The sequence below is a fragment of the Protopterus annectens genome, chromosome 2.part0 (assembly GCF_019279795.1).
Source record: "Protopterus annectens isolate FY-2018-M chromosome 2.part0, PAN1.0, whole genome shotgun sequence".
Taxonomy (NCBI): Eukaryota; Metazoa; Chordata; order Ceratodontiformes; family Protopteridae; genus Protopterus; species Protopterus annectens.
This window is the reverse complement of record NC_056728.1, coordinates 347,880,053-347,904,658: the sequence shown is the minus strand read 5'-3', so window position 1 is coordinate 347,904,658 and position 24,606 is coordinate 347,880,053. Positions and strand designations below refer to the sequence as shown.

At 43.3% G+C, this 24,606-nt stretch overlaps 1 protein-coding gene across 1 annotated transcript in view; it reads left to right on the top strand.

Annotated features, from left to right (window-relative positions):
- SPTLC1 (serine palmitoyltransferase long chain base subunit 1) overlaps positions 1-2,911 on the top strand; it is a gene marked incomplete at its 5' end in the record, with an annotated part of 1,612,539 nt that extends 1,609,628 nt beyond the window's left edge. The window contains one exon of the mRNA XM_044060319.1: positions 2,595-2,911. Within this exon, the coding sequence (XP_043916254.1) occupies positions 2,595-2,688 (94 nt within the window). The remainder of the gene's footprint in view (positions 1-2,594) is intronic.
- Between the last annotated feature and the right edge of the window lie 21,695 nt (positions 2,912-24,606).

Here is a 24,606-nt window from a genome sequence, read left to right as displayed (position 1 = left end):
TGTCCCCACAAAAAAAAAGTTTAAAGCAGAAAAGCAGTGTTCAACATTCACTTTTCTCGTTTTTTGGTCTTTTTTCATCATTTCAGTATGGAGCCCTCCTCAAAACTCCTTGAGCTAGTACTGTCAAGGGAAGAGGAATGAGCAAGCTGTGAGTACATAGCCATAGCAATAGTACTGGTTTTATTGGAGGAATTAAGTAAGGGTTGCCATGAATGAGAAACAGGTGAATTACTGATGTTTTGCTGTTGCTAGTGCTGGTCTCTTCATAGCTGCACACATCTAGGAATTATTGTCCTTGTGCTCCTTTCAACAAGATGAAAATAGTAACACTAGTCCCAAACTGTCTACTAAAAAGCAAGGCATGGGTTTTTGAGGATAACTGTTCTCATCACAAAATGTCACAGAGGTCCATATGTTTCTTGTAATCTTATGCACTTGGTACCGTCTTCAGCAGCTCAGTACAGTACAGCACTGAGTGCAATGATCCAAAATTTAAACTTGAAGAATTTTGCACTGAAACAGTGACAGACCAGTTGAGTAAATGATGCACACTCTGCCTATATAGAGGCAGCTAAGAAGCACCGTCTCTCTGCCCCTTCTCTCAGAAGGAGCAAAGAGTAGATGTAATTTAAAGATGCCTCTTGAGTAGTAGTTTTCAGTGTCTCAAGGTATTAATTGCTAGGAAATCTGTAAATCAATAACCCTGTACCTTTTTCCCCAGGTGCAAAATATTAACACTGATCCCAAACTGGTTCCCAAGAAGCTGTTTGCAGGCTAGCCATCCACTAGTAGTCTTCTCCCTGATGTTGTAGATTTTAAACATAAGCTGGAAAAAGGAGGTTTAATGCTGTAGGTATTGTGGTGTGAACCAGCTATGTGGGTAGGTATGAAAGGAGGGGTAATCAAATGTCATAGTCTAAAGGGGTGGCATTCCTAATATAATCTTATAGTTCTCATTAGTATACATTGGTGAGATGAGACTGGGAGCAGCGTCTGAAGTCAACTTTACATAATGTATGGGCTTTTTAAGATTTTTTTTTTAAAGCGCAACAGGGACGAGAGTAGGCAAGGTAGAGAAAATTCAGAGTGGCAACTCAGTGGCATTACCTAACAGCTCACAGAGGTTCAACTTTTATGTTATGCATACTTTAAATAAAAATGCTGCTTCTAAAATTTTTCTCCTTTTCAGATTTAAAAAGTGAAAGAATGCAAACAAATGTTTAACTAGCCCAAACCAAGAACTTCTGTAACTCCAAGAAAAAAGAACAATATTAAAGTAAAATAAACTAGAAAAAAAAACAGTAAAAAAAGTATGTAAACTCTAAACCAAGAAATTCAAAATGGTCAGAGAACAGCCTAACCTTGCAGCCCGCACAGATTAAAGCTTGACCTGTTCTGTGTACCTTAAGCAAATATGGTACTACTTAGCTCTTTCCACAGTTCTGCCATCAACAGAGGCAACATAATTGTTTGCTAACTGGCCTGACCAGTAATTTTTTAAAACTCCCAAGAAAAAGTACATATTGAATGTAAAGCAAGCTGCAGTAAAATACAATTAAAAACAATGCCTGTGTGTAAACCATAAACCAGCAAATCCCACAAGGTCTTAGACAAGCTTTACCTGGCACCTTGCACGTTAAACCTTGTCCAGTTCTATAAACTTTTACAAAAAAGCTCATCCCATAGTTCAGATAAAGCCTGGTAACAAAAAGGATTAACCCTAACTAATAACATTGTAGTTCAAGAAAAAACAAAATTAAAGTAAAACAAAATTTAAAATAAAAGCTACAGTGAACAAGACCAGACAGTAAGAACCAGTATAGGTATGCAAATTGTAAACTGAGAAATCCAAAATGGTCGCAGGTAGCTCTGCTTGGCAGCTCACAGATTAATTTTGGTCCTGTTATACTTACCTTAAATCAGAATGCTAGTTAACTGCTCCAGTCACTCAGTATATGTTGTAATGAATTTTCAGCTTCTCCAGTGACTTGGGCAACATATGTTATAATGAATTTGTTCAAAATTTTAATTCTCTACAATTTTGATAGACTTTATCGAGGCAAAACCAATTGAATACACTCGTAGTGTGACGGAAATGGCAACATTCTAACAATGAGAGTCTTATTAGCTGCCGACCCTAATACAACAGTCATGAGTCTGAGTCCCCTCAGTCACAATTTGCTTAGTGAATGGCTCAGAGCATGCTGTAGATAACCCCTGGAAAGGGACAGTCGTGCCTAGGGGGTGTACCGAGTTAACAGCTGAGTATGATTAAAAAAAAATGGCTGTAAGAAGCAATGCAAGCTCTCGGTGAGGGGCAGTTTGCTTTAATTTGTGGTCCATTGGAATTACTATTGGCTAGTGACCCTGTGACTAGGAGGTATTTATAGGCTGTGAGTGATAAATACTGCATTAGGCAACAAGGCAGCTTGTTCAGTAATATGTTGGGTTGAGTACCTCACACAAGTATTCTTTTGTGTGTTGTATTGTAATTTCAAATGTTTTTTTTCTGGCAGGTTATAGTAATTTATATTTTTATACCCAGTGAAATGCATTGTAACACATTTTCTTTTCTTTTTGTTTTCCCTGAACAGTATACGAGTAGTTGTTACTGTGGAACAGTCTGAAGAAGACCTAGACTTGGCAGCATCTCTTATTAAAGAAGCAGCACAGCTCTTGATACATTAAATAGACTGAACTTGGACTTGATATCCCTCCTGATTGTATTGGTGCAAATGTTAAGATTTACAGCGTACCAAGTCAGACTCTTCTTATTTATGGAGGAATTTTGGGCACAGTTCATTTTACAGCTGATAATGAAATGTCATGTTGTAGCACAATGGGAATCATGCCAGAAAAATAAGTATGATAAAAAGAATTACACACACAAGCAGAAGTTTGGAATTCCCAATGAGTATACTGTATTTTGTGTAAAGTCTGCTTTGTTGTGATCAGATTTCACAGAACATTTCCAGTTTTTATCATTTTGTAAAATTTGATGTTATGTTGTCCCTATCTTGCCTTCCTTCCTTGTTGGTTGGATTCGGAGCCGACTCTCAGCTCCGACTCGGCCATATTCTATAGCTCGAGAGCTTCCACTGGCTCGAGGCTAGTCCCTATCCCATCATGCCTATGGCTACTTACCCAGATCTCATTTGCCGCATGAAGACTTGTGATTGCTGGATACTGGCCCAGGCTAAGTATTTTGAATTTTATTGTCATTTTCTGTTTTAAATCTTGATATTTCTTCAAGGTCAATCTGTAGTTTAGTAGTGTTTGTTTAGCCCCCCCCCCCCCCCCACTTTCTGGTTGTTGTTTAGGCCATTGTTCTTTCTCCAGGCCTATTCCCCTTGTCGAATCCCTTTTTTCTTAGAGGATTCCCCCTTACTCTTAGCCCGTTTCAGTTAGAGGGCTTTCCCCTTATTCCCTCCTTTTCCTTTTTCTGATAAGGAGTAGCTGTTTAAGTTAGAGGCTCTCCTCGGTCGGGGAAGTTGTCATTTAACTTAGAGGCTCTCCCTCTTCTGTTACCTTCTGTTTTTTGTTGTTTAAAAAAAAAAAGTTAAATTCTTAGTTTTTAGTGGTTATTGTATAGCTGCTTGTCTGACACCTATAGCCTCAGCGTATTGTAGTTACTGTATTGGGCTTTGTTGTGGATGTGATAATGTCCAAAGAAGCGTCCAGAGAATCCAAACGTTCTGGATTCAAAAAGTGTGACTCGTGCACCCAGAAAATGTTCCTGACTGATGGACATACGAGTTGCGTTTATTATTTGGGAGCTGTACACCTGCAGGACTCATGTTCTATTTGTCATGCTTTCAGCGCCAGAGTCCTGCAGGAGCACAAAAACTTTTCTTGCGAGGTTTATTAAAAGGGCCTTTTGACACTCCAGCAGAAGGGATTCAGGCTAGTAAACCAGAGAAATCACCCAAACCGACAACTTCGCCGGTTCCGACTTCGGAGCCATCGAGACACTTGGAGAAATCTACCAGTTCATCGGATCCTAAACCTTTCTGGTCCAAGACCTTACCTCCTGTGGTTCCATCACTGTCCTCGGAACTGTGTAGGAGTCATAAAAGGACTAGATCTCCTTCCTTGGAAACAGTGCGGTCCGTTCCACAGTCACCACTTCTGCAGTCTGTGGTGGGCAGTCACCAATCATCCATCCCACTCGTGCCCAGCCCGTATGGCTGTAGAGCCGACTACTCCTCCTCCCAGACAGTCTATTCCTCCTTCGACTCACCTGAGCTTGGAGCCAGAGTGCGTGGAAGTCATTGCGGTGGAACAGTCTGTTCTGAAAACCTCCAGTCTCTCTGTTCCAACGTCCGCTCCGATCTTCTCGATACCTCCTTCTTTTGAGGGATCTGGGAGCTGAGACTCCCTCGTCAGCTCCGAGGGGATAGCGGCATTGGACCCTTGTCCGACCCCACTCTCCCTCCTGGAGCTTCGGCGCAGGTGAGCTTGGCTGCCACATTAGCCTCTGAGCCATCGCCCTTTGTGCAGGAGAGGTCTCTCGACTCTTTGGAGCCGGGGACACTCTCGGGAGCATGGTGCCTTCGAGATGATGAGGAGTGCGCTGTCCTCTCAGACAGCTCCTCCCTCGGCTTCAGCTACTCCATCCCCTACAGAGCCAGTGTCTTCCCTCTCACCACCCCTCCATTCTAAGCGCAGGGAACCAGTGCCCCAGGAAGCCTCATTGGGCGACTCCTCCCTTCCGAAACCTCCCCAGAGCATCCCCCTGAGGAGGTCCCCCGGAAGAGGACATGTAAGAGGAAGCATGTGGACTCCCCTGAGTCTCTGACATCAGACACAGACTTGGAGGACTCAGAAGGGTCCCCACGGTCACCCTCTGAAGATGTCTTATTCTCTGACATCCTGGAAATCCTCAGGCAGAGGGGTGGCTGGAAGTCCCTTTCCCCTTCTGAGAACGAGTCTGTGTACCTGGATGCATTCAGTTCCCAACCCTCCACCTCTTGGGTATCTCCGCCCTTCAACCCGCTGCTAGGGGTAGTAAGTTGAAAGGCGTGGAGCTCTCCGGAATCGATGGAACCAGTTCTGCAGAGGCCCAATAAATTCATAACGGTCCCTGACGACAAATCCTTCCTATCCAAGGGTGTGCCAGTTGATGCTATGGTGGAGGCGGCAGCCACTAAGAAGGAATTAGCAGAGACTTCTCAACGGATAGATACGGGAAGCATGTATTTTCTTCAGCGGCCTTTACTCTCAGGTCGCTGAATTATCTATCCCATTTCACCTGTCTTTCAGAGGGATCTCCTGAAAGAGTTAGGAGATTACCCTACAGGATCCTACTGCTGCTCAGCTTGCAACCTTATTTTCGATAGTTAACTCCTCCATGAGGCTTATCTCCTATGCAGCCAATGGCGCGAGGAGGTCTGCAGGCACAGGAGTCGCCTTACAAAGGCATTCCTGGATGTGCCTTTGTCAATTTCCAGAGCCTTTCAAGTCCTCCTTTACCATCGCCCCCTTTGATGGCTCGTTGTTGTTCGGGCCCAAGATAAAAGAGACTCTAACCAGGTGCGAGCAGGATGGCACGACTCTCTGCCGTGGAAGTACTTTTTTCCATGCCTTCTCGACCTTACCCCAAAGGTCAAAAGGGTGGAAAAATGTGGTTCCGGAAATCCCAGGGAACTTTGCCTGATACACGTGGTGAATTTTCCCCCTGGGGCAGAGGGGAGGAGTAATAATGGGAGACGCCGCCCTCGCGGCAGAGTCAGGCCGACATAGATATGTTCTCTGGGAGGCCCTTCCAGCGCTTCTGAAAGGGGGCTTGTCTGTCCACCTCTGGAGGCAGTCTGGGGGAAGGTTGTCACTGTGCCCAGAAGCCTGACAAGGGATCACAGAAGACACGTGTACAGTCGATAATATCCAGGGGGATACAGTATTCCTTTCTGCATGCCACCTCTTCCCCAAAACAAAAATCCATCCCAGATGTGCCACCCAATCTGAAGGAACAAGCAACTCTAGAAGTTCAAAAGTTGCTAAGAAAGCGTCATCCAAGAAGTCTCCGCAGACAAAATCGGATCCGGAACTTACTCAAGGTTCTTTTTAGTACCAAAGAAAACGGGACTGGATGCCCATTTTGAACCTCAGCAGACTCAACAAGTCTGTCAAAAAGACAAAGTTCTGGATGGTGACACTGCAGTCAGTACTTCCCTTTCTGGGAAAGGATCATTGGATGTGCTCCATCGATCTTCAGGATGCGTACTACCATATCAAGATGGACAGGCGATCCGGGAGATTTCTACACTTCCAGCTGGGAGCCAGTCACTACCAGTTCAGAGCTCTGCCCTTTGGCCTCACCACAGCCCCCAGAGTGTTCACCAAATGCATGGCAGGTAGTCACGGCTCAACTGAGACGTCTAGGATTCCAGATCTTTCCATATCTAGATGACTGGCCATTACCGCCACCACAGAGCATCGACTAACTGAGACAAGGGACACCACAATACGCCTCTGCTCTCAGCTAGGCATCACTATAAACCATGAAAAGTCTGCCTTGTTACCTTGTCAACATATTGAATTTATAGGAGCAGATCTAAACACCAAAGACATGATAGCAAAATTGCCTCAGGAGAGGGTGTCCACCATTTGACACCAAGTTGCATCTCTAATCAGGAGGAGAAAGACTCAAACAAGATTTGTTTTCAGAGTCCTGGGCTCAGTGGCAGCAGCTATAACTCTAGTTCCCTTGGCGTGTTTCCACATGAGGTTATTGCAGTGGCTCCTCTTTGCTCAATGGTCCATGCAAGATCTACCCATGTCTCACGAAATTCTTATCACGGAGACCTGCAGGAAGGACCTAAAATGGTGGCTTCAAGTCCACACAGCTGATGATAGGCAGACTGTTCGTCTCCCCCAACCAGTGACCACAGTGACCACGGACACTTCCCAGATTGGGGGTGGGGGATTTCTGGGACAGACTGTTCAGGGAACAACACGAGTACCATTTGCACATAAATGTCCTCGAGATGACAGCAGTGCTCCTGGCGTTGCAAGCACTTAACAGCTCTCTCCCCACGAGGACGATTGCGATTTAGACAGACAACATGTCAGTGGTATGGTACATCAACTAAGGCAGAACCAGATCCTATCCCTTATGTCGAGAGGCCCTAAGAGTATGGCAATGGGTGATGCCCTCCCAAAGCTTTCTGATCGCAATGCACATCTCAGGGAAATCCAAAGCGATAGCGGACAAACTAAGCAGGGCTACCCTTATGCCTCATGAGTGGTCCCTGAAACAAGACATTGCAAATTAGATCTTTCGCAAGTGGGGCCAGCCTTGCTGCGATCTTTTTCCCTCATCCATCAATGCCAAATGCAGCAGCTATTTCGACCTAGTCCCCCCACCAGGACAGTCACCCAGTGATGCACTTGTTCACGATTGGCCCCTGGGAATTCTGTATGCCTTTCCTCCATTTCCTCTGATCCCCAAGGTTCTTCAGAAAGCAAAACCGGGTTGCAAGCTAATCCTCATTGCCCCCTACTGGCCTTGTCAAATCTGGTTCCCGTTTCTATGGCCCCATCTCCTAGAGGAGCCTTGGATCCTGGACCCAGCTCTGGAACCTGATGCATCAGTCAGACACACTCCATCCTTCCTTACAGACCCTCAAGCTGACAGCTTGGTCTCTCCACTTGCTGGTTTAGCCAGGCTTCCTGACATCTCCCCGGCCATGCAACATATTCTCATCTCCTCTCACAAATCCTCTACGAGGAAACTGTATACTAGTAAATGAAAACGGTTCTCTTGTTGGGCTGTCAACAATAATATTGATCCTTTTACTGCATCCATTTCAAAGATACTAGAATTCCTGGCTGAAACTTTTAACCAAGGAGCAGCAGCAGCAACTATCCGAGTTCAGTTTGCTGCTATTTACAACTTCCGTGTCTGAGAAATGGTTTCTAATGTTATGTCCCACAGGCTATGCAAAGCTTTTCTGAGGGGTACCATTGTTTTAAGACCCCCAATAAGAAAACCACTTCTTTCTTGGGATTTAAATTTAGTCCTAGCTGCCTTGATTTTTCCTCCTTTCGAACCAGCCAGATGTTCTTCGTGTTTCACTGTTGCAGTCATTACATTTGGGTTGTCCTTGATCTCGCCTTCCTTCTTGCTTCCCACCCTCCTTCCCCCTCCTGGAGGATCAAGAGGAGTTATCCATTTTTGGCTATACAGGCCTAGTGTTATGGGTTATCAGAAATGAGATCTGGGTAACTAGAGCTAGGCATGATGGGATAATAGGGACTTGCCTCGAGACAGTGAAGCTCTCGAGCTTTAGAATATGGCCGAGTCGGAGCCGAGGGTAGGCTCCAAACCCAACCAACAAGAAGGAAGGCGAGATCAAGGACAACAAACATGGAACTTTATGGTAAGTACATAACTTCTTTTTTATAATGTGTTCACGAAGATATAACCCATTCTTTTTGTATGCTTGAAGATAAGATTCAAGAAGAAAATGAATGCTGTCCTTCTGTTTTCATTATCTTATCACAAGTTTATTTCTAAGGGTTTAATTGAAAGAACAGGTTTGCATATAGAGACTGTGGCCCCCTTGATAAGAATGATTTGTTTAGTTTTTTGTTCTTTTGATTCATCCTTAATCCTGATGTAGCGAGGGTATATTCTTAAGTTTGCAGTATGCTTTTCTACCTTGCTTAATGCTTTAACTGGCAGATTTATGATGTTCATAATGTTTGGTACATTTTACAATACATTTTTGTATGAAAAACTTCTTGTTTACTTAGAAACCATTGTGAAATTACCCAGGTATTTAAAATATTGACTACTTTTGACATTGTATTATAAAAAAATTGAAACGTGGATCTTTCAAGAATTTGTGTCGACTGTTCATGTCCCTTTATGGTCTGAGATGAATGAACTGTTACTCAGCAGCAATTAGTTATTTATTGTCTTGGTATACATCAGTACTGCTGCAGTGTGCAGACACCAGTGTAATAATGCTGTTATTTACTCAGGAAGTGATGATGACCTCTTCTTCAGTTTTGTTGTTTCCTGTAAAGTAGTAGTTTTTAACTTTTTTTTCTGTCTTCCTTTCCCCCATGACCATCTGGCCTTTATGCCTCCCTCTTTCTGACCCATGTGGTCCACATACTTCCCAGTATCCACAGTTGTCAAAGAGAAGGTCTGCAGAAGTTGGAAATCGTATCTGCATGCAAACAAATATTTCAAGCATGGGCATTAATGCCCTTCTAGCCTGCCATCATACCAAAACACTTACTCCCATAATAAGAGTCCAGGCTGTTCTTAAAAATATCTGAGCAAGTGCTTGCTTAAATGTAATTTGGTAGTGTATTCTATGCATCAGCTGCTCTCTCAGAAAACCAGTTAGTACACTTATTCTTATGCAATCCTCTGCATAGGTTGTCTGATGCTTCTCAACTACTTTTTGATAGCCCCAAACATTTCCAGAGGTAGTTGTCTCTGAATGCCCTATGTACCTGAATAAGGTCTTCTCTTAAATGTCTTTAAGACACTGTATAAGTTCAGATATTTTAATGTTTCATAAAAACTTAAATTTTCACATCCATGGAAGCCCTTGGTATATTTCCGGTGTACTCATTCCAGTTTACTTATACGTGTTTTCTTATAAGGTTTCCATATTGTTATTCCATACTCGTTTGGGTTTAATGTAACTAACAAACAAGGACTTCATTATTTCTGATTTCCTATACTTTACAAATCTTTTTTATACAACCTATATTGTTATAACTATCATTAACCAGTTGGTTGATATGGTTAGAAAAAAAACTCAAAGCTGGATCTACCCATATACCCAGATCCTTAAATTAATCTACAGTTTCAATCTTTGTGTGCTGTATTAAATGTTCACCTTTCAATTTATGTCTCCCAAATCTTGTATGCTTAGTTTTTAGTATTTGTCAGCATATTATTTTCCTGTGCCCGAATGGTCAGTTTAATCAAGTTCTTTTGCAGACATGCCTTACCCAATTTCAAATCATCTGCATACAGACTGTAGAGCACCTCAGATGCAAAAGATAGCTCTGAGGGATACAGTCTAAACAAGTATGATCCTAGGACAGAGCCCTGTGGGTCACCCTGACTTTAGCCAAGAATTTTACCTGTCCAATTGCTGTATGATACTTGCCATGTCATATTTGTAAGTGATGCAGCTATCCATCAATATCTAGTTGTTCTAATTTATTGATCAGTGTTTTGTGTATGACCCTATGAAATGCTGAAGGTAAATCTCTATAAATTGCATCACAGCAAAAATCTTCATTCATAGCTGTTATTATATTATTATAGAACATCATGTTACAGGTGGTAATAGATCTATTTTCAACATATGCATGCTGATATATGGTTTCAAGTCCCAGCCTGTCCAGTTCTGACAAGAACATTTCAAATATATATTACCTTCATCCTTCATTATTTTTCCACAACATGAAAGCAGACTTAAGGGTCTGTACGACTCTGGGTTTGTCCTACTCCCCTTTCCCTTAAAGATAAGTTTAATAAGTGCATATCTCCAATCTTGAGGAATTCTCCATATTTATATACTGTATATGTTCTTACTGAAGTGTTTCCAGATCATTATTGCTAATTCCGTCTTCTCCCTGTGCTTTGTTTGGATCCAGTTTGCTTAGTTCTTTTTCAGTCTAATCTAATTTGATTTCATTATCTGAGGTTACATGGATGGCACTTGGCAACTTATCACCTCCTTTGTAGAGCCAAATTGTTTTGCATATGATTTTATAAATATAGATAAGAATAAATTTTAGAATCTACACACAGTTTATAAATTTGTATGTCTTTACTCCTTTCACATCATCTGTATCTATAAAATGGTTTCCTTTTATGTTCAATATCTTTATATAAATTTTCTTCAAATTTTTCTTGATTGTTGTCTCATACTATGCCTAATTTTTTGTCCAGCTTCTTTATTTCTGCTTTCAAACTTGTAATTCGACCCCTTTTACATTTCTTATATTTTTTGCCTCTCACCTTTACTTGTTCTTATGGAAATATATCCTCCTGATGTTATATTTATTTTTTATTTATTTATTTAACATTTGCTGACCAGGAAAGTCCGACTAGGACAGAGCCTATTTTCAGTGGAGGCCCAGGAAGAAACGCTCCAGACGCATGTCTTTGGATTGTGGTAGGAAATTGGAGTACCCGGAGGAAACCCAGGTGAACGCAGGGACGGTATGCAGACACTCTGCACAGAAGGCACCCCAGGCGAGAATCGAACCTGAGGACCTCTTGCTGTGAGGTGACGTTAACCGCTGCACCACTGCGCTGCCCAAACAAATGCACAGATCCTGATGATTCTTTTGCATTCAAACAATTTCTCCGTCAGAACTTTTTACATTCTTTCTGCAATTTTTCTTCTGAATGCATCACTCTAATTAGTTTTACGTAGTGACTGTTTTGCTTCCATATAATCTGTTTTATGTGCTTTTGTTTAGATTTCAGTTTGGCAGAGTTATGTAGCAATAAGTTAACCTGTATAAGGTCATGATCACTACACGTCAACTATGGTAAAACTTGACATGAAGTAACAATAATTTCTCTAGGAACACAAACAATGTCTAGTATGTTCTGTTCCCTGGTAGTTTTTCTAAAACAATTGCTGTTCCTGAACATACTTTGTGAATAATTTTCTTACTAAATTTTGTTGAATCAATATTATACCAGTCTGTGTCTGGTAAATTTAAGCCCTCAGCTATTGTTATTCTTTTCTTTTGTTTCTTGCAAGAAATGTATGAATTTCTCTAGATCATTAGTACTTGACCTTGGTGGTCTGTACACTCCAACAATTGTTACATGTTCCAGGGTTGCCTTTATTGAAACAGTTACACAATCAATAGTGTTGGTGTTCTCACTGAACATGTAGTAATCACAGGTCTCATAACTATCTTCAGTACCTGTCCTAACGCCACCTGAATTTTTGTTAGAATGTTTGTTACAGTATAAACATGTATACCTTTACAGAACTGGTTTCCCATCATTGTTCTGTAATAATGTTTCACAAGGAGTAACATCATCAGTCTTGTGGGAATGTAGCAAATTTTCCAGTAAAAAAAAATAATGCTTCTAGCATTAACAGCAATCAGAAATGCATCAAATGTTGCCATCTGTGAAATGTTAAATTTTCATCCTGGCATAAATTCTTTCTTGTGTTTGTCAAATATTGTAAAAATCGGCTGCAAAAATTGCATGCCATCCTGTCTGAACATGTGTGCCCAAAATTAGGCTTGGATGCTCTACACATTACAATTTTTAATGCAGGACATTTTTTTCATGGAAGTATTTACCCAAAAATCTTTTCTTTCATGGTGACATGACTCTCCTTTCTGTGTGTGATTTGTGAAAAATACATCATCTGTACAAGCTATGCTATCTAAGTATGCTGCAAGTTCCCTACCAACAATCTAGAGAGTCCTTGCGGATGAGATCGTTTGTACTGACATGTATAAAAACAGATCAATACTTGCTTATATTGAGACATTCTAAGGCCCGCTTCTCATCCTGTGTTTTAGATTCTGACAAGCATAATACTATTTGATGTTCATTCTATTTTCTGCAAATGTAATATCAGTTTCTCTAACAACTGAGTCTCCAATTGCACGAATAGCTTTTTCTGACCAGATCTGAAGATTCTTCAACTTCTAATTCAATAATATCTGCTCTATCAGTTGTTAAAAAGGAATGATCTTCGTCAGCATTAGTCTTATTAATCCCACTGTTTTCATTGTTTATTACATTTGCAAGCATACAATTTTCATGGCTGTCATTCAACAGTGATGTGGCTTTTCTCTAGTAATGCACTAAACCCTCCCACTGGCATTCCAGGTTCCCAAGCATGCATTACTAAAGTGGAGCCTGCTATGGCAGCCAAATGATATGCATGTGATTCTACTTTCCCACCAACAGCTGTCTATAGTGCAAACACTGTTTCACAGGCTAGAGGATGCACTTTGGCCTATATGCTGCTTTCTTACTTTCATACCCAGATTTGGCCAGGTGTCAGTCTTGCAACATATCTGCTATCCCAGTTGCTTGGCGATCCCAAGTTATCTGGGTTCTCTCAAGGCTTTTATCCCTCTGTGATACAGTATTGGTCTCGTTTGTGGTCTTGCGGTCGTATGTACTTGTAACATGTCTTGTCATCTGCCTTGTACTGACGATGGTAAATTTTCTTACTATAATATATGTTATGCTTTTTTATTCTCCTTCGTCTGTCATTTTATTCTAAATCCCCTTTTTCTTGCACTTGCTTTAGATTTGAAGTGTCCTAATACAAAAAAGGCAGCTTCCTATGTGAGTAATCCAGTTGCTAACTGTGAATGCTAAATCTGATGTGGTCATTCACATAATGTGCAGACGTGATGTGTCCTTTTCCTTGAAGTATTACATCAGAGAAATGTGCTAAAAAGGGTGATGTGTAACATTCTAGTTTGTAAGTTTTAATCATGCAGCCCCGAGGGATGGTGTTCAGACTTTCTCTAACTTATTGCCAGGTGCCTTTGATACTAAAGAGGACTGCAAAAATGCAGGCTGTGGTAGTCCAGTTTGTGACAAGAGGCTCGAGCTTCAGACCAGCTAAAGAGAAGTGTTTTTGAGTCCTGTGCTCACTGCTTAGTGGAGGAGAATTACTTTACTTAATTCATGCATTAATTCACACACTGTTAGGTACTAGAGGTGGTGAAGGAGCTACATGACTGCAGAATCGTGTTGAAGCTGATAGTGTGATGTCCAACAGGATTGATTTGTGTCATCAGATATGTCTTTGGAGCTGAAGATGCATGTTGTGTAGGATATCCAGTTCAAGCATTATTTGTTTGGTCATATGGTTGTACCATACCGACCTTGCTGAAGAATATTATCAGTGCTAATACGGATGCCACCTCTGTGGAATTTTGTTTGGACTAGAACTTTAGGAAAAGATTATAATACTATGTGAACCAGAAAAAAAGTCATGCATTTACTGCATTTAACTATATTTGAGTTGTATTTTGATTATACTTTCATTTGCTTTTACCCATGTGTTCTCCATTTTTGCAAGTTTTCATTGTTTTGATATTTGCTGCATTATGTTTTATAGAAAGACTGCATTTGTTATAGCATTACTACTGTATTATATGTCATGTCTCTGCCTTATCCTGGTCACTCAGCAGATTAAGATAAATTTTGTGAAAAGATGCATCTACAATTACATGTCCAACCACTGGTTTCATCACCAGCCTTTTCTTACCATTATCACTGGAAACAGAGGCATTTCATCTTCGACATTAACAATATGATTGTACTAAGGGGGATTCCTGAAGTCAAAAGAATTCTTAGAAGTCGTCTTATTTCTGTCCTTATTTTTTTTCTCCTGCTTCGTTGTCCCACACATGTGCACACACAGTCAAGACATGGGAATTGTGGGTTAGCATTATGCAACATTAATTTGTGGACATCGGTGTTGCTCCCTATTGCTCATCTATGAATCCCTTTTGTCACTGTCATTTCAGTCCTTTATCTCTCTCGATCCAGAAACTGCTCAGAAGATCAGTTTCATACAGCTAAAGACATGCAGGCAAATTAGTGGTGTTTCCTTGTTCCAATAAAAACAGGATATAGGGTCATCTGTTTGATATTTGTCAAAATTGTGTGCTTTGTTCGCTTTGCAGACCTTCCTAATTTTCACTGAGTAAATTGAATGTAGGGTTTCAGAGTGCGTCTTTCTCCATATAATGATCAGGTGACTGAAAAGAAGATCCTTTTTGTCAAGGACATTTATAAGAATATAATGATTAATGTTTTGACTCACCTTTGTCACTCATCAGACATTTATTTTTCTAGCAGGCCACTTGTTTTCCATAGCATGCATGCAGTATGTCTTATACTCATGCATCGTTAGCGTTACTGAGCACATGACATTCTAAATTTAGATGAGGTTACTATTTGACGGGGTCCCAGGTTATTTATCCTTTCCAACAGTCAGCATTCTGTGTCTGTCTTTAGAAGTTCATGTGCTTGGGGAGAGATGTACCTGTGATTATGCATTTTGTGAAGTCATACATTGACTAAGTGTACTTATTCTCTGCTGCTAGATCTAAATTCTTGCTGTAGCTGGTTAAAGTTTCCAACAGTTACATGCCCTTTAAGATATTATTTAGCAAATTTGTTTGACCCCCTCATAGACCCATTTGTTGCCAAGATGTAAGAGCTATATTTGCCCATTTATTCCTCTTGTGGCAGTCAAGCAAACTAAGAGTGGCAGCGATCTTCCACATGTTAGGGGTAAGGCTTTTCTTTTTAACCCATAGCATCCACGTGCACTTGCCTGAAACATCTAAGGGGTTGGCTTGCTGTGAGCCTTTACAGTGTAAATGAACACTTTCATGCTTGCATAATCAAATGACCCTTGTCCGTATTAGAAACATCCCTACATGATCCCTGATCTTCATCTGGGTTTCCACCACAAAAGGCATGCTCTAGTGCATGCTCTGTTTCCACCCTCTGAAGAAATATGACTGGCAAACCTCTGTCATTCTTCTCCTTCCCTGCACCAGCTCCATCAGGTGCACAAGCTGTTAATCAAACTGTGGTCACCTTGGTCATAGCCAGGGCTTTATTCCTGTTTGCCTACAGAAAATTAATAGTATTTTTGAATTTGACAAGAATGCCAGAAAGAAGGTACTCATGAAACCAAATTTGACAAGAATGGCAAAAACAAGATAATCATGGAACCAGTAAACATCTCTATCAGGAGGTGAACTAAAGTTTCACCTGAGATTTGTTGGGGACCCAGGATGTCCAAAGGTTAGGTATGTGTTGTCTGGAGTGCCCTTGGTCTTTTAGGGGCAGGGATAGCCCCTAGTTAATGTTAACTTGATCCTGCTCTGGTCCTCCATTTCTGTGGTGGATTTTGTGGCCTGGGCAAGGCATGCATTTTACTTCCACCATAAGGATTGCATCCTGTTGTGTTCATACTATATATTACCCGTCTGGTTTGTTCATTTGGAGGCTTTGCCTAGACTGATTGCAGGAAGAAGACCCTTGAGTTATAATGTCATGTTTTTGGGTACTTGGGGATCAGACTTTCCCTGTGTTCTTCCCGTAGAGTCCACTGCAGTTCTTTAGTCCTGACATAGGTGGAACCATTATATAAACCTGCATTATGGTCCACCACCCAAGGACAAGATTGGGAACTTGATTGTTGTTCTTGAGTTTAAGAATATGGGTGCAGTATTTCAGTCTTTGGTGGGCATGTTTTGGGCACCAGCACAAGGCACAGTGTGGGTATCTCCTCCTTACATGTTCACCTCATCTGGTTTAGTTCCATACATGTTCACTCACTCATTCCAGATCATGGAGTAATCCATCTTCCATAGCTTGAAGTTTCAGGGCTTCTTTTCTAGCCAGCCCCCTGGGATGGATGTTGGGAATACCTTTATTCTTGAGATAGAATTTGAGTCACAGAGCTTCTTTGCCTTTGTAATGGGATGGTGCCTCCTTTCAGGAGGGTGTGACACACAGTCTTTCTTGCCCTTGGTTCTAGGGCATTTCTGAGTTGTAATGTCCATATTCTCTAGTAATCCTTCCCTTGCAACTAGACTTTGTTGAAATCAAGAAAGCTGGAAGACACCTTATTCTGCTGCTGTAGAAGCTCTAATGCTTTATACTAGCCTCTAGTTGACTGGAGAGAAACATTGTTATAACACTTCACATGTGGCTGGTACATGGTCTGATGAGAATATACACTTCCTGAGCCTACATCCTACACCCTTCCAGCTGCTGGATGGAGCATCCCACAGTGAGGACTGGGTAGTTTATTCCTTTGATGCTTAATGACTTTGAGTCCTTATACAGCGTTTTCTTTTTTTTTCTGGGTAGCATGATCAAAATAATACTGATGGTGACCTGGATAGTCTACTGTTTAACAGGAGTGATGCTTCAGAAGAGGTTTCAGTCTCTGTTGGCAATGCACCATGGAAGTAGGAAGTCTCCTTACTGGAGAAATGCTTTCTTGCCCAGTAAATTCTTACCCTTCCAGAAGGGCAATTTTCCTTGCCCATTAGTATCTTACTGATGTCCTTCTATTCGTATGCTGCAGTATTGATAACATAAGGGAGTCTGCCTCTGGCTAACTCATATGTCCAGCCAGTGTACAAAAGTCTATTGCTACTGTGAGGTACATGCGACATAGCACAGAATCAAAATGTACATCCGTCATAAAGTGGCTGGTATAAATCAGACGTTGGCACGTGCCAGACCTCAGAACATTTCTGCCACCTATCTGATCATCTGCTCCAGTCGCTCGTCAGACAAGTTGCAAACCTTGGTTCAGATAAGTACCCCATTGGGGTTTTACAATCTTTGGCTATTGAGTTTTGTTTTGATTACATGTCGGCTGGAAAGGGCAAGTGTCAGTGTGAAAGGCAGATTCCACATAAGGACTCTCACGATTTTGCCTAGGCCTGGATCATAAACATACTACCAGTGCTGTTTGTAAGGCCTTTGTACCTAAGACCCTACATAGTCACTTAGCTTCTCTTAACTTATACCTCGAAAATCAGCATCTAAAGCATCTTGCACGTGACATGGAAGCTACGTTTGGCCCTTCAGCCGAGCCTCAAGCTAAGAAGGCCAAGAAGCCTAGGCTTGATTTACCCACTACTCCCTCTGTTCCAGATGTCTCTCCTGAGGCTGATGTTGACCCAGAGACCGTCCCAGAGTCAATAGACACTCCTTTGATGGGTACCAGTGTGGAGGCCATGAAGGAGCCTACCAGCATGTCTTCAAGGGAAATGCAGGCGTACGACCCAGGCATAGGGGAGAACCATGGCTTGTTGTGCGTGAAGGCCCACGTGGTATTACCCAGATCATAGTGCAAGAGGATGTTCCTACCGACATTGTGGAGTGTAGGCTGATGTCAGGCCCATCCACTTTTCACCACATGGAGGCCCCCAAAAAGAAAAAAATTAAGACAAAACATGTTTCTCCAGCTCCTCAGGAACAACCTCCGGATTGGCAGGCCTTCTCTCGAGGCCTGTTCAATGCTTTTATGGCCCTGAGACAGTTTTCAGCGCTCACTCTCTCTGTCCCTTCTCCTTCCTTTCCTTCCTGTACTCCTCAAAAGAGGACTTCTGAGGAGTTTTCCTTAGATGATGAGGAATCCTCAGGGAATGACTCTTTGGCTTATTCAGCCCAAATTTCTTCCCCTTTGTGTTTTGGCTCCCCAGAAGAGGAATCTAATGGCACTGATTCCCCAGGGGAAGGTATCTCATTTGGGGAAACCGTTCTTAAGATGAGGGAGTTTTTCAAGTGAGATTGTTTTCAGGTATCTGACATCCAAAAATAAAGTAGTATGACCTGCTACAGATGGACTCCCCTTCCCTATCTGCCATACCTCCTGTTTTGCCAGCCTTCATAGATGTCTTTGCTACTGCCTCTAAGTGGCCAGATTCTCAGCCTTCAGCCCCCCAAAAGGCCATATTTTTTCATCTTCTTGTTTTGGTCACTTTATGCCTGCCCGGTTCATGTCATCCAGAAAAGGAAAGTGTAGGTGCGGCGTCAGATTCTCCCATAAGGACACCCACGACCTGTGCTTGTTCTGCCTAGGGTCCAACTGTGACCATAAATACTGTGCGATTTGTCAGGCCTTTGTTCCTAAGACTCTTTGTAGCCATCTGCATGCTCTTAATATCTATTTAGAAAACCAGTGACTCAAATGTCTTGCTCTTGCAGTGGAAGGGCCATCCGGTCAGACTGTCAAGCCACTGAAAAATAAGACCAAAGTTACCAGGCCTGAGCATACTGCTGCACCTCCTCCACCCAATGTTCCCCCTGTGGCCATTGTACGCCTGGATGAATGTATGGAACTCTGGTATAGAGGGTACTGCAACCAGAGCCACAGAACCAAGGGCTGAAAGCACGTCCGCAGAGGTTATGCAGATGTCGGGCGCCGACGATGCAGGGGAACCTCAGCTTGTTGCGGATGTCCAGACTGGCCCTTCTGCCATTAGGGAACCACCTGATGCTAGTCCCTATGCCGTCTAGGTCTGTTAAAAAGGAAATAAAGTAAACATGTATCTCCACCATCTGAAAGCTTGCCTGATTGGCAAGTTTCTCCCAAGCCTTATTCATTGCCTTCATGGCCCTTAGGCCTTCAATGGCTGCTTCTCCTCTGGCTGACCCTCCCGTTATCAGCCCTAGGCCTCAGACTGCAGACCCTCTTCCAATTGAAAATGAGGATTCTTCAGATTCCTCTTCAGAAGATTCCCTTTCTTATGCTTCCCAAATGACATCGCCTCAAGGGAATGCCTTCCCAAAGGAGGACTCTGCTGCAGAGGACCTTACCTTTGGAGAAACCATCTCTGATCAGAATTTTTCAAATGGGACTCTACTGAAATGACTGGTCCAAAAGAGGTACTAAGAGCTTTTACAAATGGGTTCTTCTTCACCTTCTGCCATCCCACCAGTCCTACCAGACTTCTTAGATGCCTTCAATGCAGCTTCTAAAAATCCTGAATCACAACCCCCTTTTGATAAAATGCCCTGTTGCAGACCATGGTAGTATTTTTGTCTCTCCAGACAAACCCTCCAGGCTATTACCCTCCACCTCTGTTCTTCCAGCTGATAAGGCCAGTCAAAGTATTGAGCGTATTAGTAAAAAAGTATACACCTCTGCTACCTTGGTCTTTAGGGGCATCAAGTAGCAGACTCGCATGTCTTTAAGTATTCCTTGACCCTTTTGACTCAGGTTTCTACTAGAGCCATGACTTCATCGGGAGCCTTCTTCAAGGGCCTGGACACTTTCTATTCTAGAAGCCGCTACCTGGACATCTGTCCATACGTTTACCAAACTGGACCATACCTCCAGATCTAGATCAGGTTTTGCTAGAGCAATCCTGCATGGATTCTTGGAAAGCGGCTCCAAACCACCCTCCTCCCTTTCCCTTTGAGCTATGGGATTAACCCAAAGGTTATAAATACTGTAACAATGAGAATCCAAGGACATAGAATAGTTGTGTAAAATCTTACCATAACCATAGATGTCCTTTTCTTCCATTTTGCAGTATTCTGCCCCACCCTCCTACACCCCCCCCAAAAAAAAACCTTTGGTGGATGATTCAGGACTTGTGCAGCTATCATGGGACTGGGGTCTAATTGGGGCCTTCAGTTCTGAGGAAGGTGCGTGCAGATGTCACTTTTATGGCCCACCCACCCTACATCCAACGTCAGACATCCCACGTACCTTGCAGTGACTAAAGCTTTTGTATACTGTCCGGACATTCTGGTCACTAGGCAGAAGCTAACCCAAAGGTTATGAAAACTGCAACATGGAAGAGAAAGGGCATCTATGGTTATGGTAAGATTTTACACCACTATTCTTTACCCCACAGAATGGACCTACTCACACAGGAAAAGGGAACTTTAGATGTTCTTTGTGTTTCACTGTTGCAGTCATCACTTGTGGGTTATCCATGCTGGGTATCCCTCGGCTGGCCCGAATACTAGAGTAAAGGGTTTCCCTCCTATATTGCCTGTCTGGTGCCTGAAGCAGATGTCAGATCATCAGGGCTACAAAATGAGGCAGCTGACGCCATTACATCAGTCTTTCTTGCCATGGAGCCTGAAGCCGAAGCATTTCGCAAGTGCATCGGTCAGCCATTGCCAGAATGAGGGAGTAACTGTCTAAAGCTAAGTACCCAGTTGGGGAACCTTTTCTTGTTTTTATCTGATGTCAGAGAAAGTCAATAATTGCTCAGTTGTGGAAAACAGATCCCACACCGAGACTTTCATACCCTGTGTGTCACCTGCCTAGGCCCAGACCACAACCTCCCCGGATGTCTGTTCTGTGCTCTGTTTAATGCTAGAACTATTAGGAGAAGAGCTGAAATTGTAGCTAGACACTTCAGCGAGACTATTTCTCACCACGAAATGGTGTTGCTCGGTCAGGCTGCTGTTGAATTGCCTAGAAAGAAGAAAGATAAGGAAAAGGATAGACCTCAGAAAGTTAGGCACTCTGACCCGAAGTCAGCTAGCCTTCCACCCATTACAGTTGCTGAACTCAGAGAGGCACCTTCACAGCCCCTGACAACAGCTGAGGAACCATCCCAGGCCTCTACCGAGATCTGTTTGGACCACTGGGTCCATGTCCTCCTGCCATTATGTTAGTCTTCAGTCATGCGGTTGAGTCCGGAGCCGCTTTGCTGGCACCAGCTTCCGTAGAGGCAGTACCAACGACCGATGCCAGGCATAGACCAGTGACCAATGCTGCCAGTTAAACTAACCTTGTATAAGGTCATTGAATCCACAAGGCCCAAGACTACTCCCAAAAAGACTCCATCCCAGGGACCCAGCCACCGACTTCCTTCCATCCAGCCTGCCACACAGTTGCAGCAGCTGCTTAGAATGGCAGAAGGTTTAAACACTGTGATTAGAGGAAGCCAGCCTACCCAAGCCACCCCAGCTAAAAGGAAGAGAGACACTTTTCCTGAGGCACTTTCTGACCAGGAGGCAGAAGGGTCTGAACTAGAAGAGTTGGACACTGAAGGCCAGCCTTTTGCAGCATTTGAGGATTCTGATGCTGAGGACCCCATTCCTGCTGCCTCCCCACTTGAGAACCTCTCTTTTGGGGAAACTTTAAATTTCCTCAGGGAACATTGTCACTGGGAGGCACAGGATTACCCTCAGTCAAAGAGGAGACTGAGAGAGTTCCTTGACCTTCCACAGCGTAAACCTCTGGCCATTCCCCCAATCCTGGATGTGGTGGAGGATGTCTTTTTGGAATCTGCACTCACCCCAGACTCACTCCCCCCTGCTCCCAGGAAGCCAGACAGATATTGGGTGCCAGACACCCATGAGTATCTTTTTAAAAACCTTACAGCTGATGCAGAGGTCATTACTCAGGGTCCTAAGGGGGCTAGGGCTAGCTCCTCTAAAAAACCCATTCCAAGTGATAGAGAGCAGAGCCTTAGACAGACAAGGAAAGAAGGTCTACACTTTGGCTACCTTAGCCATTAGAGCTCTGAATTTGTCAATTTCATATGCTGAAATACCAGAAAAATGTACTGGAGTTATTAAAATGGAAAATGCCCACCCTACCAGACAACAGTACAACCAGGGAACTAGCGGATCTTATACTTTCTAGAACCCAGGTAGCCAAGCATTCCCTGCATTGTGGGTTTGATGCCTTGGAAGCTTCTAGCAGGACTGCAGTTTCTGGCTAAGGTATGACTGGTTAAGGGAACAACCCTTGCCTGACCAGGTAAAAGCCAAGTTATTAGATGTCCCTCTGAATAAGGGCCAGCTGTTCAGACCCAAAGCTGAGGAGGTTATTAAGAAAATGGAAGACAAGTCCAAGTCTATGCAGACTGTGAAGGATTTCTTGCAGGTACAGGCTCCCAGGGTCAGTAGCAACTTCCCCACAAAGCACACAAAACCTGTATAGAGGAAGGGGTGCAGGGACAGGCCTTCTAGGCACCAGTCACAAAGCCAACAGAGATCCAGACAATGGACCACTGCAATGTCTAGGCAAGGGAGTTCTAAGCCCACTCCCTTCAACAAGGACTCGCAATGAGACTCTGCCCTTCCCTCCCCCCCAGAGAGTGCAGGAGGAAGACTTTCCCTCTTCCTAGAGAATTGTCAGGCTATCACCTCAGATCTATGGGTCCTAAAAATTATCATCAATGGGTACGGATTCTCTTTCAAAGAAAACCCCAGATATTCAGGCTTCCCGGATGTACCAGCAAATCAGAGGGCAGAAGCAGTCCTTCAGATCCAAAAGCTTTATGCCCAAGGTGCCTTGGAAACCTGTACCAAAGGAACAGGCCAGAATAGGGTTTATTTCAGACTGTTCCTGGTACTCAAAGGAGGGCACCTGGCACCCTGTTCTAGACTTATCCACTCTGAATCTGTCCCTCCTGGTCCCAAAATTCAAAATGCTGACCCTACACAAGCTTTTGCCAATGTTGATACCACATGTTTGGCTAATGAACCTAGATCTGAAGGATGCCTACCTCCATATCCCCATAAAGAAGTCCTGCAGGAGTTTCCTGTGCTTCAGAGCAGGGTCACAGCACTTTCAGATGTTCTTCGTATTTCACTGTTAGTCATCACATTTGGGATATCCCTGCCAGGGTAGTCCTCGGCCGGCCCAAATACCAAAGACTTAGTATTTCTGCATTGGTTGCTGTCGCTTGAAGACTGACGTCAGGTCTTCAGTGGTATAAAGTAAGGCAGCCGACCCCATTACATCTGTCTTTCTTGCCATGGAGCTCAAAGCAGAAGCAGTTTGCACGAGTGCCGGTCGGTCGCTACCTGAGTTTTTGTTTCCGAACTGAAGTTGAAGTCTTCGAAAGCTAAGTAACCCCATTGGGGATCCATTTTTCTTGCACTAACCGATGTCAGAAAAAGTTAATAATTGTCTCACCTGTGTAAAGCAAATACCACACCTCGACTTCCACTCTCACTGCATCACTTGTCTTGGCCCAGACTACGATGTCCCTCAATGTCGCTTCTGTGCTTTAACACCAGAACTATCCATCGTCGGGCCTTTATTGTAGCCAGATATTTCCGTTTACAGTTCTCGAATTCCAATATTGGCTTCGGTAAGTCATCCGACAGCAGATCTTCCAAAAAAGCGTAAAGATAAAGACAGAGACAGACCGCACAGGATCAAACCTTCCGACGACGCTTCCGTTAAGCTAGTAGTCAGTCCACCGGAGCTCAGTGAGGCGCTTTCACAGCCCCTGATGCCCGCTTCAGTTAATTCACAGGCCGCTTCCGAGACCCTTTTGGAGTTCAGTATGCTGCAGAACTCTTCTTCATCTAAGGATCCTGCGGTAGTCTCTACCTTGGATGGGTCCGGAGCCGCTATGCAGGCACCGGCTTCTAAGGAAGTCCTTCAACACCGAATCCTGACATAAACTGACGCTTTCTTTCACGACTACCATTCTTTTGAAAACTACCGAGTTCCTTAGGCCCAGGGGTCGAACCACACCCAAGAAACTGACTACCCACTGTCAGGCGCCTGCTCCCCTGCCTCAGACTTAAATGCTTAAAATGGCAGAAGACCTTATGCTGATTAGGGGAAGCCAAGCCACCCCCTCAAAAAGGAAAAGAGATCTGTCTCCAGTAGTTTTGTCTGAAGAAGAGTCAGATAAATCCGATGCAGCTATGAAAACATGCATCTCTTCTCCACATATGAGGATTCTGATGCAGAGGAACCCATTCCTTCAGCCTCTCCCCCAGAGGACTTTTCCTTTGGGGAAACCCTACATACCTTAAGGGAGCATTTCCAATGGGAGAGTCAAGACTACCCTCAGTCCAAAAAGAGACTCTGGGAATTTCTGGATCTTCCACAAAGACCTTTAGCCATCCCCCCTGTCCTGGATGTGGTGGACAATGTTTTCCTTGAATCTAGCTTGACTCCAGATGCCCTCCCTCCTGCTCCCAGAAAACCAGACGGGTACTACAGAGTCTCTGACTCACACAAATATTTGTTTAAAAATCCAACAGCTGACCCTGAGGTCATTTCTCAAGGGCCAAAAGGGATTAAAGCAACCTCTTCTAAGAATCCCACCCCCTCAGACAGAGATTCCTGAGCA